This window comes from Scardinius erythrophthalmus (assembly GCF_964197995.2).
Source record: "Scardinius erythrophthalmus genome assembly, chromosome: 17".
NCBI classification, from domain to species: domain Eukaryota; kingdom Metazoa; phylum Chordata; class Actinopteri; order Cypriniformes; family Leuciscidae; genus Scardinius; species Scardinius erythrophthalmus.
In genome coordinates, this window is record NC_138237.1 from 23,226,528 (window position 1) to 23,243,370 (window position 16,843).

The 16,843-nt window shown below is 37.1% G+C and overlaps 2 protein-coding genes across 8 annotated transcripts; both read right to left on the reverse strand.

The window, feature by feature from the left end:
* Positions 1-1,494: 1,494 nt before the first annotated feature.
* LOC308705429 (cysteine-rich and transmembrane domain-containing protein 1) lies at positions 1,495-6,428 on the reverse strand. Of its 5 annotated transcripts, none has more exons than XM_081390447.1 (4): positions 6,165-6,428; positions 4,336-4,372; positions 3,841-4,146; positions 1,495-1,999 (listed from the first exon to the last, which is right to left on the reverse strand). In XM_081390447.1, the coding sequence occupies exons 3-4, from the start codon at positions 4,118-4,120 to the stop codon at positions 1,893-1,895; spliced, it is 387 nt and encodes a 128-aa protein (XP_081246573.1). In that variant the 5' UTR covers positions 4,121-4,146; positions 4,336-4,372; positions 6,165-6,428; the 3' UTR covers positions 1,495-1,892. The 5 variants fall into 5 exon arrangements, with proteins under 5 accessions (XP_081246573.1, XP_081246572.1, XP_081246571.1 ...); XM_081390446.1 differs by having other exon boundaries at positions 3,841-4,142; positions 4,336-4,375; XM_081390445.1 differs by having other exon boundaries at positions 4,336-4,375.
* An 836-nt stretch (positions 6,429-7,264) lies between these two features.
* mat2b (methionine adenosyltransferase 2 non-catalytic beta subunit methionine) lies at positions 7,265-12,932 on the reverse strand. 3 transcript variants are annotated; one of them, XM_081391909.1, is made up of 7 exons: positions 12,797-12,932; positions 9,779-9,973; positions 9,526-9,640; positions 9,190-9,336; positions 8,820-9,013; positions 8,547-8,660; positions 7,265-7,916 (listed from the first exon to the last, which is right to left on the reverse strand). In XM_081391909.1, exons 1-7 carry the CDS (start codon positions 12,824-12,826, stop codon positions 7,740-7,742), a joined length of 972 nt encoding a protein of 323 aa, XP_081248035.1. In that variant the 5' UTR covers positions 12,827-12,932; the 3' UTR covers positions 7,265-7,739. The 3 variants fall into 3 exon arrangements, with proteins under 3 accessions (XP_081248035.1, XP_081248034.1, XP_081248033.1); XM_081391908.1 differs by having other exon boundaries at positions 8,820-9,016; XM_081391907.1 differs by lacking the exon at positions 12,797-12,932 and adding an exon at positions 12,052-12,241 and having other exon boundaries at positions 8,820-9,016.
* Positions 12,933-16,843: the final 3,911 nt, after the last annotated feature.

Here is a 16,843-nt window from a genome sequence, read left to right on the forward strand (position 1 = left end):
GGCCAGTGAGGTGGAATGACAGTCAGCTGAGAACATTAGGAAGAGTTTTGGGAAGATTTCCGTGGACTGACAAACATAAACCGCTGTGGAGATTCATATTAAACTTTGTAAAAAAAAAAAATATATATATATATATATATATATATATATAAACTGGGTTTAGGGATCAGGGGGTGGAGATGGGTAGGTTTAGGTATATGTAAGGTGGGAGGAGTTGGATCTGGATCCAACTCCTCCCCCTGGATTTCATGTTCTGCAGTGAGGACCATCTCAATGATCAGGCCAGCTGTAGCTGTCATTGCTGACAGCGGAAAAAAACCCACACAACTAGGCTTTAAATAGCATGTTGCAATGCGGGAGTTAAAGGTATAGCGGAGGATCTTTCCAAATTTTAGATAAGACCCGCCCTCTCCACTTTTTGAAAAGTTTGATTGATTCACCAGAATGATTGACAATTAGGAGGACCAATAGTTTACACTACCCACCAGGAAGTAAAACATCCTCCGCTATACCTTTAAGTTTACACCCATGGTAACCACTTCCAGTTAAATGATGCACACTGGTGCTGGGGGAAGACATCACTCAAGAGTGTTGCACTTTGCTCTCGAGATTCTGGTATGTACATGTTGAAAAGACTCCAAACAAACACGTTATGTCACCTATTCATAAACGCTGCTTACCTTACCTCGGTTATTTCAACACACACCAACATACGTAAAACATTAACATTAGGCTCTGGCAAAGACATATGCTCAGCGTATCTAAAGCCCTAAATTAGCATCTATTCATCTATCTTTTAAGAACCTGCATACAACAGCATAGACTAGATTCCTGTCAGAGATTAGTTTTGAGAGTGGACAAAGGCATGTGGTCTGTAGTACCTGACAGCTGGAGCAGTTCAACAACACTATGAAGAGCCGGTGAGGTGTGAAGACTAATAAAAGATTCCTCATTAAAAGTGCATGTGTGTCTCAACAAACAATTCCTTACAGGATTCCCAGTCAATACTATTCTAGTTTAGCTAAAATTCCTCATTAAATTTATAGCTGAAAATGCAGACAAGAAAGCTGATAATAAATTAGCATATAATCAGTTGAATATGTATTATATTTTGTGGCAAAGGTTCAGGTCTGTTGCCTCATATTGTGTTTAAAATGTTCACAAGATGTGCAATTAAATGTTCAGAGTGGATTTTTACCAGATGCTTCAGATGTGGAGATAAATATGTAAAACTAAATGTTAAAATACCTCCATCTCAGTTCAATAGGCGGAAACTTTAAGTTGGTTTAAATATATGTAAACACTGTGGTGCTTTAAAAACATTGCTCAGCTTGTTTGAGCATCAAGACCTTCCCGGCACAGCAACACAACACCGGAGGAGTGTCCGGGAAATTTGTTTTAAAAGTCATTACTTTGGCAGTCCCATTTGATGATGCCAGTAGCGCAGAAACTACACTGAAACACACATTTTGAGTAAACAAGCGATGACATGGCTTATTTCCATCATTTTTATTAATAGAAACAAACTTTTTTCATATTAAGACAGATCTAACATTCACAGACTGTGCAAGGCCATATTTGATTATCAAATCTGGCCTTATATTCAAGCAATTTTACATTTTTGCATTCATTAAAGAGATGACATTTGTATAAGACAAATAATAAAAACATTCTGTTTAATATGCCTCTACAAATAAGATCAATGAGTGTAATCAGTCTCTCAGTGCGTATCGTGCGTCAAGGAATAAAAAGAGGAGCTTCAAGCTGGACTACTGGAAATGGAGGCTACATTTGTTTTTCAGTTATTTTTCAGTAGTCATACATTAAATAAGGACTGGAGTGAAAGCTCATTACAAATGACGGAGGGGGTCACAGCGGTTTTCCTCAATATTCTAAGTCAACATGTCCCAGAGACAGCAGCAACACAGAGCAGTCCAACATGCAGTTAAACATGCCTGGTCCCCAGAATCTTCCCGTCTGCCCTGCTCCACAACATACACTGGGGGAAAAACACAGACATATAATACAGCTCAGATTCTGAAATATTGAACAATTTATTTTTTTATTGAAAAATGACCCCAATTATGGATTTTTGGAAATGACCTTTCATGTAGTGTGTAACATAGCTCTAAGTGAATGAAAACATCCTGCAAAGTTTTAAATCTGAAAGTGCACCTTATATAAAGTTATTGTCTCTCAAAAGTAAGAGTCAATTAAATTTTCGTTTTTCAAACGAATCCTAAGCCGTTTCGTTTTGACCTCATGACGAAACATATTGCCCGCCCACTTATATAGTGCGTGCAGACACCAGGGAAAACTTGAACCTCAAACCTGCAGCTGATTCCTGTGGATACTGGACAGGATCATGTCGAGAAGACAGCGCCGTGCTCTATAATGTGAAGGTAAAGCCAGTTTTTTTCACTGCCCAAGAACGAGCATGAAGAATCAGTGGTTAAAATTCATCTTTCCCACGATACCACAGCAGATAATCCTAAACTTTTGCTGTGTTCCCTTTATTTTACTGACGACTGCTTCTCAAATCTCAGAGTTCAATGCAGGATTCGCAAAGCGCTTGCTCTTGAAAGACGAGTCAGTACCCAGTTAATTTGGACTAACTTGCTCCTCAGAATCACAACCTGTAAGTATGACTAGTTATTGATGTATATATTTTCTACCGGTGTTCAAAATACTACGTTTTGTGTTTTATATTGTCAGGGTCTCCTGCTAACTCACGTTATTACTGTCTTACTGAAATACTTCTGCTAATCAGTTGTGGGCCACGATTATCTAAAACTGTGTCTGTTAATGCAGATTGTCTGTTGTTCTCACTACTTTGAGTAAAGATAAAGGATGGAGCAAGATTTGTTTTACCAACGTTTGTTACATCAGTCATTCACGCTAGAGCTCGGCTAATGTACTGTTATTGATAGAGTTCCCACATTTTCACCGCAATAAATTAGAAAAATACACATCGGTAAATAAATAAGTATAAGTAAAATAATCAGTTTGTTGATGGACATACACTTGTTTATGATGATGGTGAGGAATTACAGTTGCAACATCTCATAATGTACCTCAAATCAAGCAGCGTATCACTGAGAAACGTCCTGCTGGAGTCGGAGGTTCGGGTTGAATTACTTCCAGTGTTTCACCATCGGGATTGATATAGTAAAATCGATGTCATTGTTCATTACTATCTTTAGTTTACAGTGTAGAATCGCTGAGTCAGGACAGAGCTGGCGTTCAGTTATGCCAATGAGCATTTTTGTTTTTCGACACGAGCACTGTATGCGGTAGACCAATCACAACCGACTGAGGTGCCTGGCCAATCAGAGCAGAGTATTCCCAGAAAGCCGGGATTTAGAGAGACTGATTCATCTGATGAGTCGTTTGAGAATCATAAAAAAATGTGGTGATGTGCAAATGTATATTATGATCAAATGAAGTTTTTTGACCTTTGATGCTTGTAAACCTGTATGTGAAAGTCCATTAGAGTTAATTAAAACATGATTTAAAAACCTAGTAGGTGACCGAAGCTAAACAACATATGTAGGCTAATTTACATAACAGCTGTTAGACATACTGTAATCCTCTGACCTGTGTTAACTTCCTATTAAGAAAAAGAACACCAGGAAAATGAATACAGCTATTAATGATTACATGACTGTTACTCAAACTATGAGCAACAAACATTTCCACTAACTGTTCTAGCTGTGTTTTGTGTAAATCTGTTGATTCCACTGTTACAAATGAGGATGTTTATGAGGAAGTTAGAGTGACACTAACCCAATGACTGTGTAAATGAGAATGTTCAACATGACAGGAAATCAAGAATCTCACCAGTGTTCTTAGGAGGTTCCCCATACATTGGGCCTCCATACTGTGGTTGTGGGTACCCCTGGTATCCTGGCTGGACTGGATATGACCCAGGGGGTCCAGGAGGGTAGTTTGGGTAACCAGGGTTGGGCTGGTCGGTATTGACTGGATATCCTTGGTACGGCTGTGCAGGGAATCCCTGAGGAGGGTATCCCTGAGGAGGGTATCCAGGAGCGTTTGGAGGGGGGTATCCAGGAGCAGTGGGACCAGGCCCTGTGTAGGGGGGAGGCTGCTCGTAATTCATCTACACGCTGGAATTGAGCAAGCTAGCTGGGAGAAAACAATGAAAAAAATTACTCAGGCAGCAGTTAAGAGTTATTGCAATTATCAAGTTAAAATGTGCACTTTCCTTTTTTGTTTAATTGTTTTTAACAGGCTAGGCATGTATCTAGGTGTAAAACTATACTACTCTTCTTCTGTTCACCCAAAAATGTCCTCATTTTGTCCTCATTGACTCACCCTCAAGTTGTTCCAAACCTGAATGAGTTTCGTTCTTCTGCTAAACACAAAAGAAGATATATTAAAGAATGTCGGTAACCAGACAGTTGACTGTAGCCATTGACTTCCACAGTATTTTGTTTCCTATTTTGGAAGTACATGGGGCCCATTAAACTGATATGGTTGCTGAATAAAAGTGTTAATTTCTTTAAAAAAAAAAAAAAAACATTTTAAACGATAGTGTACATGCCTATATCACAAATATACATAAAAATGTTCAAGAGATTTAAAAAAAAATTGCTAGATTAACAAATAGACCTTATTGAGGATCAATAAGCATATTTAATTTGAAATAAAATACAATGAGGCTATGAGTGACAGACATATAGATCTTTCAATCACATCATATTAAAAATGACATTTAGCTGTCTACTTTGACTAGTACAGTCTGTTATTTAGGCTATTCAGAATGATTGTTTTGGAAAAAAAAAAATGTAAATAGAAGGCAATCTCTATCTGAATCATTGGATGCATCAAATGATGAGTCATATTTCTAAACATCACCCAGTACATGGGCCAAAAAAAAACTCTTTCTTTATATGATCAGTGAATATCAAGCCTCATTAACAGTGGGTATTCTCTCCACGGAAATGGTATCAGCGCTGACTAATACACTTACAATGGCGGTGTGAGTATTTGATCTAGCTGAAGTCAAACAGTGCTCTCTTGACTCAGTGATGGTAAATTATTAACTTAATGGCTCTTAATGGAACAAGCTGGCAATGCATTACTCGAACAACAGAGAGACAATCCTGAATGGAATGACTAATACACATAGAGCAAATCCACAAAACAACAACAAAAAAAGACAATTGTTGTGGATCAGGACAATATTGCCACATAATCAGAATTCCAAACTTTAGGTTTAATCTTTGCTCTACTTACCATTAAATGTATAAATTAACAGGCATATCCACTTACATATGTCACACATGTACAAGTATTACAGTGTGCTTTAGGGGCCTCGGCTAGGGTAGACCATGGGCCCAATATATAGCAGATTAATGCTTTTATGAATTAAATCTGATCATTTAATCAGATCAGAATATATTCCAATTTATTATTCACACAATTTCATGCACTCAAAAGTTATCGGAAACACTTCACAAACTTGCTCTGACAGTGACATCAAAACAGCTGAATGATCAAACTACATGCTGATACCTAGCTAAACTAATAGACACCCCATCTGAAATGAGCGGAGTCTGACTCTGAACTGAACTAATGATGATCAAAAGTGGCAAGCACATCTATTGTTTTTGGCCTATACATTAACACGCCCCACTCTCTGTGACGGTGAATGCAGTAGTGTTAGCTGTTACAGACACTGCAGTAATAATCAGAATCAGGCGATCGGATTCATTCACAACAAGATGATTGTTCACCTGCTGCCAAACAAAGGTCAGGATCTCATTCACCCACGCGAATAAATGTGCGACACACACATTATGAAAACACAGTAGTTTACAGCAACAACAACTTGAATAAAACGTTATATCTTCCATGTCTCACAATACCTAATAATAGAATAGCTTTATATCCTCATGTTCAAGAGATATTTCTTGTGCGCCATAGTTTGTGTGGAGGAAAATGGAGGGGCGGTAAGACCCTGAGGACTAACAACCCAAACGTTACCATTCAGTGGTCAATGTTTGACAGAACCAAAAAAACAAACATATTCACTAGCAAATGAGACTAACTCATTTCTAAAACGAAAGACATTTCATTTGGTTAGCGTGTATTGTATTGAAAAGGCAAAGAATTTTTTTTTATTTTTTATTTTTTTTTACCTTTGGAGGAAAAACCGGTTTCTTTTCAGCGAATTGCGCTTCCTTTGTTGTCCTTCAGAATTTGGTTATGTTATTATCCCGCCGCTGAAGTCCGGCGTAAACCGATGAAGCTGCAATCACGGATAAAATAACGCTTCTCGATTTGGTCACAACGGTGATGTCACGTAGACAGCGGTGCGCGGACTCCCATTGGAAAGTTACTCGTGGTAATATCAGCTGACCGCTATACAGCAGCGCGTGAAGCACAACCCAATGACCCCGCCCATTTGAGGAAACGTCACCACGACACAAGAAATAACTTCTCACACTAGCATACTTACTATTTCTGCCATTGTTAGATATGGTCTAATTAGTACGAATAGTATGCGGTTCCGAATTCCACGGTTATGAGGTTTGATAAAACAAGTTTATCACTTACGTTTTATAGTTGGCTAATATATTATTAATGACAATTTAAAATAGCCGTGTCTGTTATACCGGACTTTTTATTTTATTTTTATTTTTTTAGAAAAGTATGCTTGTTTTAGCATATCATATTTTCAGAAATATCCTCTGGTCAATCTCACCTTGATTACATGATGGCAAGACAATAACATGAAGAAAATAAAGAAATGAACTGCATGCCCTTACAAGATATCAATAAGATCAGTGAATCACTGCTTACTGAAGGATTGAGAGTGAACTGATGTTTTTGAAACATCTTTTAAAATTCTGTTACTGTAATTTTATCCAACAGGATGGAATGCTTTTAAAAATGAACTAATATAACAAAACCTTACAGAATTTATCAAATTCATTAGTAATATGGTATATGTCACTTCTCGGCATAATTAAGGAACTGGCTTTTGTTGGTTAAAGGGATCTTGCAAAAGACCAACCGCAGGACTGTGTTACTGTAAGTAAGTTAGTCATTTATGATTTACTTGAAACTGGAAACATTTACTGTATTTAGATGTAAATACAATAATAATGAGTCAGGGTTATTAGAATACTTTTAAAGCCACAGTATCTTGATGTATAAGGTTTAAAGAACTAGTATAAGGTTTGCAGCTCCAAGTGTGTGTAGCCTTATCTATTCGTAAATAACACTCCTGTTATGTAAAGTATATGGGGAAAAAAACTTTTAATCGTCAAGAAAGAAAGGCTCAGTTTTAGCTTCCTGATACTTAACTTATTCATTCTCTATTCCTCAAATAAATGTCTGGTGTTTGTTATTTTATTTTTTATATATATAAAAAAAGAGGGAACAGCAAAAATTGAGCATATCATCCGTTCCTTTATCAAACATCCTTGTCTTCAACTTGTCATTTACATGAACTAATACAATTTAGGAAAGAAACACAAAGTACAGTTGAGGACTCATTCATTTATAATGCAATCCACACAAAAAACACAAAGGTGAAACACTGCTGGCTATAACAAATGTATACTTTGACATCATACAAAGCAGCTGGAATTGTGAAGAGCGAGGATCTGTTTTATTTCAGGATTATTGTTTCTGTGAAATATTTAAATGCTAAACATTTAAAGAGTGTGGTCCAATTTCTTTCTGGAGTTTGGGATATAGTCGTTGCTTTAATGAAAGACGGTCTGCCTCCATCGTTTGTCATGCTGGAAGGGCCATAGGCTCTCCCTTATGGCAGTCTTGAAAGGGGTGGAGTCCACACTCAGGCCGAGGAGCTCCAGGCGTGAGCACTCTAACTGGGCGTTATGTGGCCTCTGAGCCCCTGCTCCAGCAGGCTGCTCTGTCATCTACACACACACACACACACACACAGGTTAATGATAAAAACAGATTATCACATTAAATAACTAAACAGATCATACTGAACAAAAAGAGTCAAAGATTGGAGTCATATTTTTCACTATATTTACACAAACATTCCACATATAGCTATAATATGCATGTTACATGCAAGACAAGAGTGTATACAGTCTGTACCAGGGTCAGAAACTAACTTTTCTATTAAGGGGCAATATTTGCCTCATGCCCTGGGAAATAAAATTACATCAACAAAAGTCATCTTTACATTATCAAATTAGAAGCAAAGCATATTCTTGTAGGCTACACTGAGAAACCAAGCTAAGATCCATTTACTAATCAGTTTATCACTTTTTACACATAAAAAAAAATTAAAACTTCACATTGGTTATAATATTGGGATTAAATTATGTACAGAACGCGAGCAAAGAACACTTTTCCTACATATTCACATCTTACTTTAATCACGACAGTCGATAATTTATTCATTTTGGTGGAATTTTTGCCCTAAGCCTCTGTTCATTTCCGACCCTGGACTGTACACACTGTAAGAAGGACAGAATATGTGATGATGGTATCTTTTCAGCACACAATTTTTATTATTTTTTCTTTGTACTCACTGGTATTAGATGACTGCTAGGCAAGTTGAAAGCGTCTGCTATTGCACAGGCAATCTCATATTTGGTCATCTGCTCTTTAGCAGAGTAATGGAAGATTCCACGCAATGATGGATCCTGAGGGCAACAGGAACATGTTGTACAGAAATCAATGGCTAAGTTGATTCTGGACTGGAATGTGCATTGTGCATGCATTCTCTACATGGGGACACCAAAGTGACTTTTAGTTCAATCCAGCCCTTGACCTAAACTGAGCTTGACACCCCTGGGGCTCACCTGAAGGGCTCGCTCAGCCATGTTCCGACAGACACGTGCCACATCTTTAGTGAAGGTGGGGAAGCGTTGCTGACAATGTTCTATGGTGCAACTCTCGGCTCCCTCCTGAACTCGGTCCCACAAAACTGTCACTGCGCTCTCCTCAACCTTCTCCACCTCTCCAAAGAGAATGGGCACTCGCAGTATAGCTGCCCCTGCTCAGAGCAAATACAGACAGAGAATTGTTTTTAAAGGGAACATACATGTTATGCTCTCCTAATATCATTGTGGAAGGGCTCTCACGCCTCAATCTAGCTTAAATATATTTTTATTTTGTAATGAAGAAAAAACTAGCAGATCCTTTCATATGTGGTTGAAAAACAGAACATACCTGGGCAGTGTCTGAGAATCTCCCTCTCACCCTCTAGCTTGGACTTCCCATACAAATTCAAAGGATTGGGGGCATCGTTTTCTCCATAGGGAGGATTACGTCCATCAAACACGTAATCTGTGCTGATGTATATGAGGAAGATGCTACCTGTGGAAAGGGATTATGGAGAACTTTAACAAGAAATGTTGCATTTATAACCATATCTAATTTAACAGTTCTGTCAGGACCACAATTGACAATTAGCATACAGAATCTCCTGAGAGTCAGCTGACGCGAGCTTGACTAACATGACCTGCCAGAACTGATGCTACGCTCGATATGTGTCACTTTACTGACCTGCTTCTTTGGCCAGAGTAGTGCATGCATGCACATTCAGGTTCATGGCTGCTTCAGTATGACGCTCCACCACGTCTGGCCTCCTTTCAGCAGCACAGTGCACAATGACATGAGGCTGACATTCACAAAATGGAGAAAAACACTTTTGACACATCAAGCATGTACTGTATAAAAAAAATGTGTTGGTGGTAAGAGAGTAGCAGTGGGTGATCTTACTAGGGTTAGGGCAATAATATGATAGAGCGTAAGTTACCTGAAAGCCCTGAATGACCCCTCGCACTGCGTCTTCATCTAAGAGATTACACTTCAGGAAACAAGGCCGGGCACGGTTGTAGCCACATCCCAAAGAATCCCAGTCATTGTTCTTGAACTCTTTATAAACAGCACGGCCCAGTAACCCTGTTGCGCCAGTCACAAGCACACGCCGGTACGGTGTGTAGACATCATCCTAAATGACAGAACAGTTTAATAGCACACACACACACATAGCAGAGGTGCCTAGTTGATGTGCATGTTTTTATCTGCAGGATGCAAGTATTTTTCATCTGCAATGAGCCTTTAAAATGTTTCCTGTCAGATGTTAAAATGTCTTAAAGATTTAGAATGTAGGCTATGTAAAACTGTTTAAAGATGTTTTTCTGATGTTTGTAGTAGACAACAAATGCTTCACAGATGAAGCGCTTTTTAGACACGTGAACATTTTCTTAATTATTCATAATTTGAAGAATGTCAATACATGGGGAAACATTTTATAAAACAAAAGACTGCTGTGTCTATAAGATGTTTTATATATATATATATATATATATATATATATATATATATATATATATATATATATATATATATATATATATATAGTTATACTGAGTAGAACGATATCAGGTCCGAGATTTGATTGACACAACTGAAAACTAATGAGAGCCGCCAATCAAAGAATCTGAACACGCCCCTACAACATCATTGGCAGATGATGTCCATTCGTCGTGTAATGACAACTGATGGAAAAAACCTAAGGGGTGTTTTTTGTGTGTGTGTGCGACTGACCATTCTAAAAAACAGCAAAACAAACGAAGAAAGGTAGGATATTTCAATATTCTTGAGAAGTTTATCTGATATTAGCTATCGTCGTCGTCGTGTTGATGAACTGACTGTTAAGTTAGTTAAGTGGCGTTCGATAATAAAATTTACCTCAAATGTAGTCCGTGAACGTCGCTTGTCTTATTATGAGGTAAATTGTACTTTATATTTTGTTATTTGAAAGATGTCATGTTGTTAATTGTAATTGTTTAATGAGTCTGACAATTTAGACTAACGTTAACTTACTTTTTCAGTCCAATTAACGCAGTCCACGTTTGCAACTGAAAGGAGTACGTTAACTTATATTCTATTACAGTTGTAGTACACATTCTGCACTGAGTTTATGGTAATACAGAGGATGGTGACACTTGGAAATTGCCTTTAAAAATACATCGCTGTTAAACTAGCATCGCTTTCAGCCTCGGGCGTGACGACACTTAAACAACCCTATAAAGTAAAAGGACAGAACCTTTTTTAATACAATATTTGCATTTGTAAGTTAGGGTAAACGTACCTATTAAGCTCAAGTACCCATTAAGCACACTATCATCTTGGAGTTCAGATTATAAAAAGCAGAATGATGGCATTATAATATAACAACACAACATGTAACGATAAAGTTGGCAGTGGCTTCATAAATTAATTAAAAACATTAAAAAAAAAACTAAGTACACCTGATGCACATTTCTTTGTTATTAATTTTCTAGTACATGAGTTTAAGAAACTTACTGTATTTTCGTGTAATTAATTAAGAGAAAGTACTCCGCCATCTTACTCCGACGAAAGTGACTTGAACGCACCTGCCGTCCCACCTCGTACGTACGAACTTCCCAGGACGACTTGAACGCACATTTCTGTGTTAAACGTTATTGCCATACATAGTTTTGTTTATGGCATTGAAAGTTTTGCCATTAATATATTTTTTTTTTTTTCATTTTTACTCCAGTCAGACATGTATTTTAAATAACATTTTACAGACTTTGTTTAATTTGTACAGATGAAATTGGTTTTTCGTTGTTTTATATATGCTCTCAAGCACGTTGTAGTTCAACTTTAAATCTGACTTGCATCTAAAGAGGAAACTGGTTAATGGGATTAACCAACAGCGGGTTTAAATGCAGAGACAACACATCAGTGTCGCACAGCATTTTAATATACAAATGAAAAACATCATAATAAGCACCGTATGTCTAATTATTTAGGAAGGCACTCGTATGCCTTCTAGTTTAAAGTACTGCCAAATTATAAACAATTCAAACATGATATGCATTCCTGTCACAACTGAAACTAAACAACGCGATAACAATTACGTGATTTGTATTTCTTTTTAAGTATTAAAATGACCACAGAACGGATCTCCCTCGATTATAAGGCAGTCAATTTGATATAAAGTTACTGTGGCTTGTATACCATGAAGGCTTTCTTAGAAATGGTCAACTGTCTTACCTGAACAACCTCAACGTGCCCGGGTTTGAAATGTATATTAAGCTCTTTATTTCTGATACTCATTTCAGTGTGGGTACAGTTATCATATCCTGGAGGAGAGACCTCTATTTGTAATGTGTCACTCAATCCTTAAAACCTCTTGGAACGGCTGGATCGTGCTGTCAAATTAGGCCCGCATTCGATATGATCTATAGAACATACGCACGTAACGCTGACGTGTGTTTGTGTTCTACAGATCAGTAAATCTAAACCTATCCGTGCAGTGTAAACAGTGGCGTTTGAACCATACAAAGACAAGTGTTCTAGCGCATCATAGCTGCGCAGTTTTTATGCGGCTGAGTTTCGCATTATTTCGCGTCAGCTGTTTTGTCTGCCAGTATCTAAGTCTATCATCAATATAATATATCAGAATATTCACAAGTGAATTTTTAATATGAATGACAAAATACTGAAACAGTCTTTAGGCGTAAAACTTTAAAATAGAGTAATGGCAGACGTAAGCCACCAATACAAAGCTAATGGCCATTAAACGTTTCCAAACAGCTTGAGCTTGCTCAAATTTAGTTTCTCTCTGAAACGCGGATTAAATAAAATTCAGTTAAATAAACATTTGAGCAAAGAATAGGATTAATATGACTGTCTTATTAGCTCCGAACAGAGATGCAGCTTAAATCTCTAAAGATCATATATATACGGTGGCTACTTAAAATCACATACATGCCATTTAAGTGCATCTGAAATTTACCTGATCATCCCCGTAGTTAAAACCAGGCATATTTTGATTATTTGCAGTAGTGTGAAGCCTTCAGCATTTATCTGAAAATGTCATTTCAAGTCTTTTTTCTGCAGCCACAGTGTTGGTTTCAGAATAAAAGTCTGTCAATGTTTGTATAAAAGTCCCAACTATGAATGTATTTGCGTGCGTTTTTTATTTGTCTATTGATTTTAAAGAGAAAACATGTAGGTAATTACAAAATCTGATGTTTAGCGTTCCGGGGTTGTGTGTGGTTGTTTTTTTTTGTTTTTTTTTCGTGTATTTAACTTGACTTTTGAATGTGAGTGGTATTATGAAAGAAAAAAAACTTGTTTCCGCCCGGTTTCGAACCGGGGACCTTTCGCGTGTTAGGCGAACGTGATAACCACTACACTACGGAAACGCTGTGCTAAGACGTCTGGGTAATTTTGTGTTTCTTCCTGTGTATAACGCTGTGTCCGTATTTACAGCGTAACAGGCCTATAAAACGTGTACTATCCAAAACGTAACACACAAGAAAGTAACTATCATCAATTACAAGTTGTCGGTCTCATACAATATTGTTTTGAATAATTATGTTTACATCTTGGTAAGTGGTGTTACATATCTGCTGTGATCTGCATTTCCTTGATTCGTGTTCCAGACTGTTGTTGTTCTTCCTTCTATACCCCTTAGTCCACCATCTGATTTCAATTGCTGACAATTGTGTGTTGGGTGCCCATTATATATATTTTCATAGCATGTTTCATTAGAATCAATTTGTATATTACTATTAAATATATCAGTAAAGATGGGCAGTATAACTAAATGTTGGGTTAAACGATTAAAGTTGCTTCAAAATAATAAAAATGTAAATGATTGTTTCCGCCCGGTTTCGAACCGGGGACCTTTCGCGTGTGAGGCGAACGTGATAACCACTACACTACGGAAACCATGTGTGTAATTAAAAATGCTTTTCTAAAAATAATTTGCTATTGTGTTTTTGATTTGGAGTAAACCATTTATTTAACTGCATTAGCATTTTCTGTATTGGTGTTAAGTCCATTCTACTGGAAATTTGTCGCATCAAAGCTATAAAGATACTTAAAAGTTTAGTTCACCCAAAAATTTCTATTATTATATAATAGACTCGCCCTAAAGCCATCCTAGGTGTATATTGTAAGCTTACGCTCGATCGGCCCAAAGTCCGGCATCCGACCTGCGCGGAAGGTCTTTACGTGTTACTGTCTTTTTCTAAAGGCAAAGTATTTTTTTATTAAATGCAATACATTTGAATATGTATTTTCTCGTTATTTCATCTGACTCCATAACTGAAAAGGTTTTAATGATATCTTTGCATCATTAAATGTGAGCGAATGTTTGACTATTCTTTTGAACTCCTTAATGAAAATAATGTTAAATTCAGTTACTGTAGATTAGAATAATCAAATGTAACAATTTATTATGTCAGGTAAATGTATCATGCCAATTACATAATCAATTCAAAGATAATAAATACAAAACATCAAAAGCTCTGGATTAAAGAGAAGAGATGCGAACCCGACATTTAAGAAATACATGAGGCTGAGAGCTCGGCCACTCTGAGCCTCACGGACCAATCTGAAGTACAGAAAAGGCCCAGATCTTCTCGTTGCATTTCATTATATAGACAGAACCTCTTTCACATGGCTATCAATGGGAATTTGCATTCAGAGGTTACACCTTTTGGGGTGAGACCATTTGTCTTGAGAGACCACCTTCCTTTGTGTGCCAGTTATCTCTAAACTCTTAAAAACCTTACCTTTTGTTTTACTTATTTGGAAATGAGACATTTGTAGGGTAGACTGTGTACAGTTGAGACACTTTTTGAGTTTTGATTTTTCACACAAAAATACATACGGAAAAGAATTGAATTTTCACATGAAATGCCACATGACATTACATTAGCATGTAGACTAATGTATTATCAATCAATAATACCCATAAGTAGTTTACATTTTCCACAATTAGCGAATAAAAATAAGGTGCTTTTTGTGTCAACTCTGTCTCAACTGTACCTATGTACGGGACAGTTGAGACAGTACTATGGTACAGTTGAGACACCAATTTTTAATGACGGAAATGTAACTAAATGTGCATTGCAAATATAATAAAAAAAGACTAATGAAGAGATTAAGCTCTTTTCTTTTTTTTCACATATCGGGCCAGTGAAGCAACAGGAATCTTGAACTTCTCAGCTACCTTCCTAATTGATATGCCCTCATCTACAACTTTTGCGGCCCTCTCTAATTGGTATCCTGGCATTCCCTATTTGTTGTCCTAGCTCTCGTGTGGGGCATCCTGCACAAGAATAAGATAAACATAAACAAAAAGTCCACATGCACTACATAAACAGCATAGCTTACACACACACACTCACACACACATTAAATTAATTCTTTAAAAATTAAATGTTCTTTAAATTAATTATGTGACCACACATCTTAAAAGGGTGTATCAACTGTACCCGTTTTACCACCTTGTCTATTTGACAACTTGCTAGGTTATCTTTCTAACATGCATGTTAGAAAAATATATTCATTAATACCATACAGTTAAATATAATAAATATGAAATTGTATTTTTAATTGCGTCCTATGCTGGCCAATTATGACGTTTAGCTTGCTATCATAACACTGAACAAATAAACAGCGTGTTTTGTAATATAACTCTATTGGGGTGCGGTTGAGACACTATAGTGTCTCAACTATCCCCCGCTGGCCACTTCGCACATTTCTCTAGATCAGGGGTCGGCAAGTAACTTTGGCCGCGGGCCAATATTTTTTTTAGCCAGTAGATGGCGGGCCAGCTACACAGAGTAGGCCTATGGATACAAATTAAATACTCTTATATAGGCCTATGATCGCGGAATATGATGGGTCGTCACCGTCCGTGGATCATTCGTTCAATCGTTTTTTCAAATTAAAACCAAAAATAAAAAGATGAAAAACGACTTGTTTTTCCATTCCTGAACTAAAATGAAAAAACGAATAATGACGGGTTTTCTGATTTTCTGATTGTGCTCAGATCAAAAATAGAAAAAAATAATTACTGGATTAGACAAATTTTCATTTTCATTTTTAATTTAACACATTTTAAACAGATCAAGTACTATTGTGGTAACAGATTACAGCCATTTTAATAAAGTCCGACTTTTGAACTTTATTCCTTTTTTATTATTATTATTTATTCGGGACACACACATAGCCTACACACCTATGGCTTAAGGAGGTCTGCGCGGGACTGTTTTTTTTTTCGTCCCGCTCCCACGCGGTTCTATTCAGCAACCGCTTATAATACACTCGATGTTCACCCGCTTTATTTCCCGCCCTGACGGGTCCGCAAAATTTTGATCTCGTTTCCATAATCTCACATTCAAATGTCTCTAAATGAAAGTCTCGGAAAGAAGGAGATTAAGTAGCCTATAATAATTATAAATGCTATACAAAAATTGTGTTCGTGTCAATATAAATATTAGGCTATTTTAACATTGTACTGTCAGCAGAGAAAAAAAATGCCACAGAAATTTTTTTTTTGAAATATAAATAACAAATTAAATAGGACAAAGCCTATCACTCAAATTTCTAAGCAACATAAACGAAAATCATATTGCCCTACTGACAAATGAAGTAGGCTATTTTCTGTCGAACTATTTCAAACATCCTTGCAAAAAAAGAATGTTGTTGACTGACTCACTGACAATGGTTTCAGTACCAAACTATCAGAACCATCAGAGCTAGGTGTAGCCTACAGGCGGTCAGAATGAAGTGTGGATACGCTGCAAGCGTGCCGCACAAGCCCTGAAAAGTGAAGCCAAAACGTCTCGATCGCCCCCCGGTGACTGGTCCTAGTATAGGTCATAAGCCCCGCCTCCCCATGTTATTCAACGGGACGCGAGACCAACTAAACAATTAAATTACACTTCAAATATCTTTTTTCCAAAGGTGGTTTCTTTCATTTGCTGTCGTTTTTATCACGCTGATGTAAGTTCTAGTATCTGTTTCCAAAATAAGTTGGTTT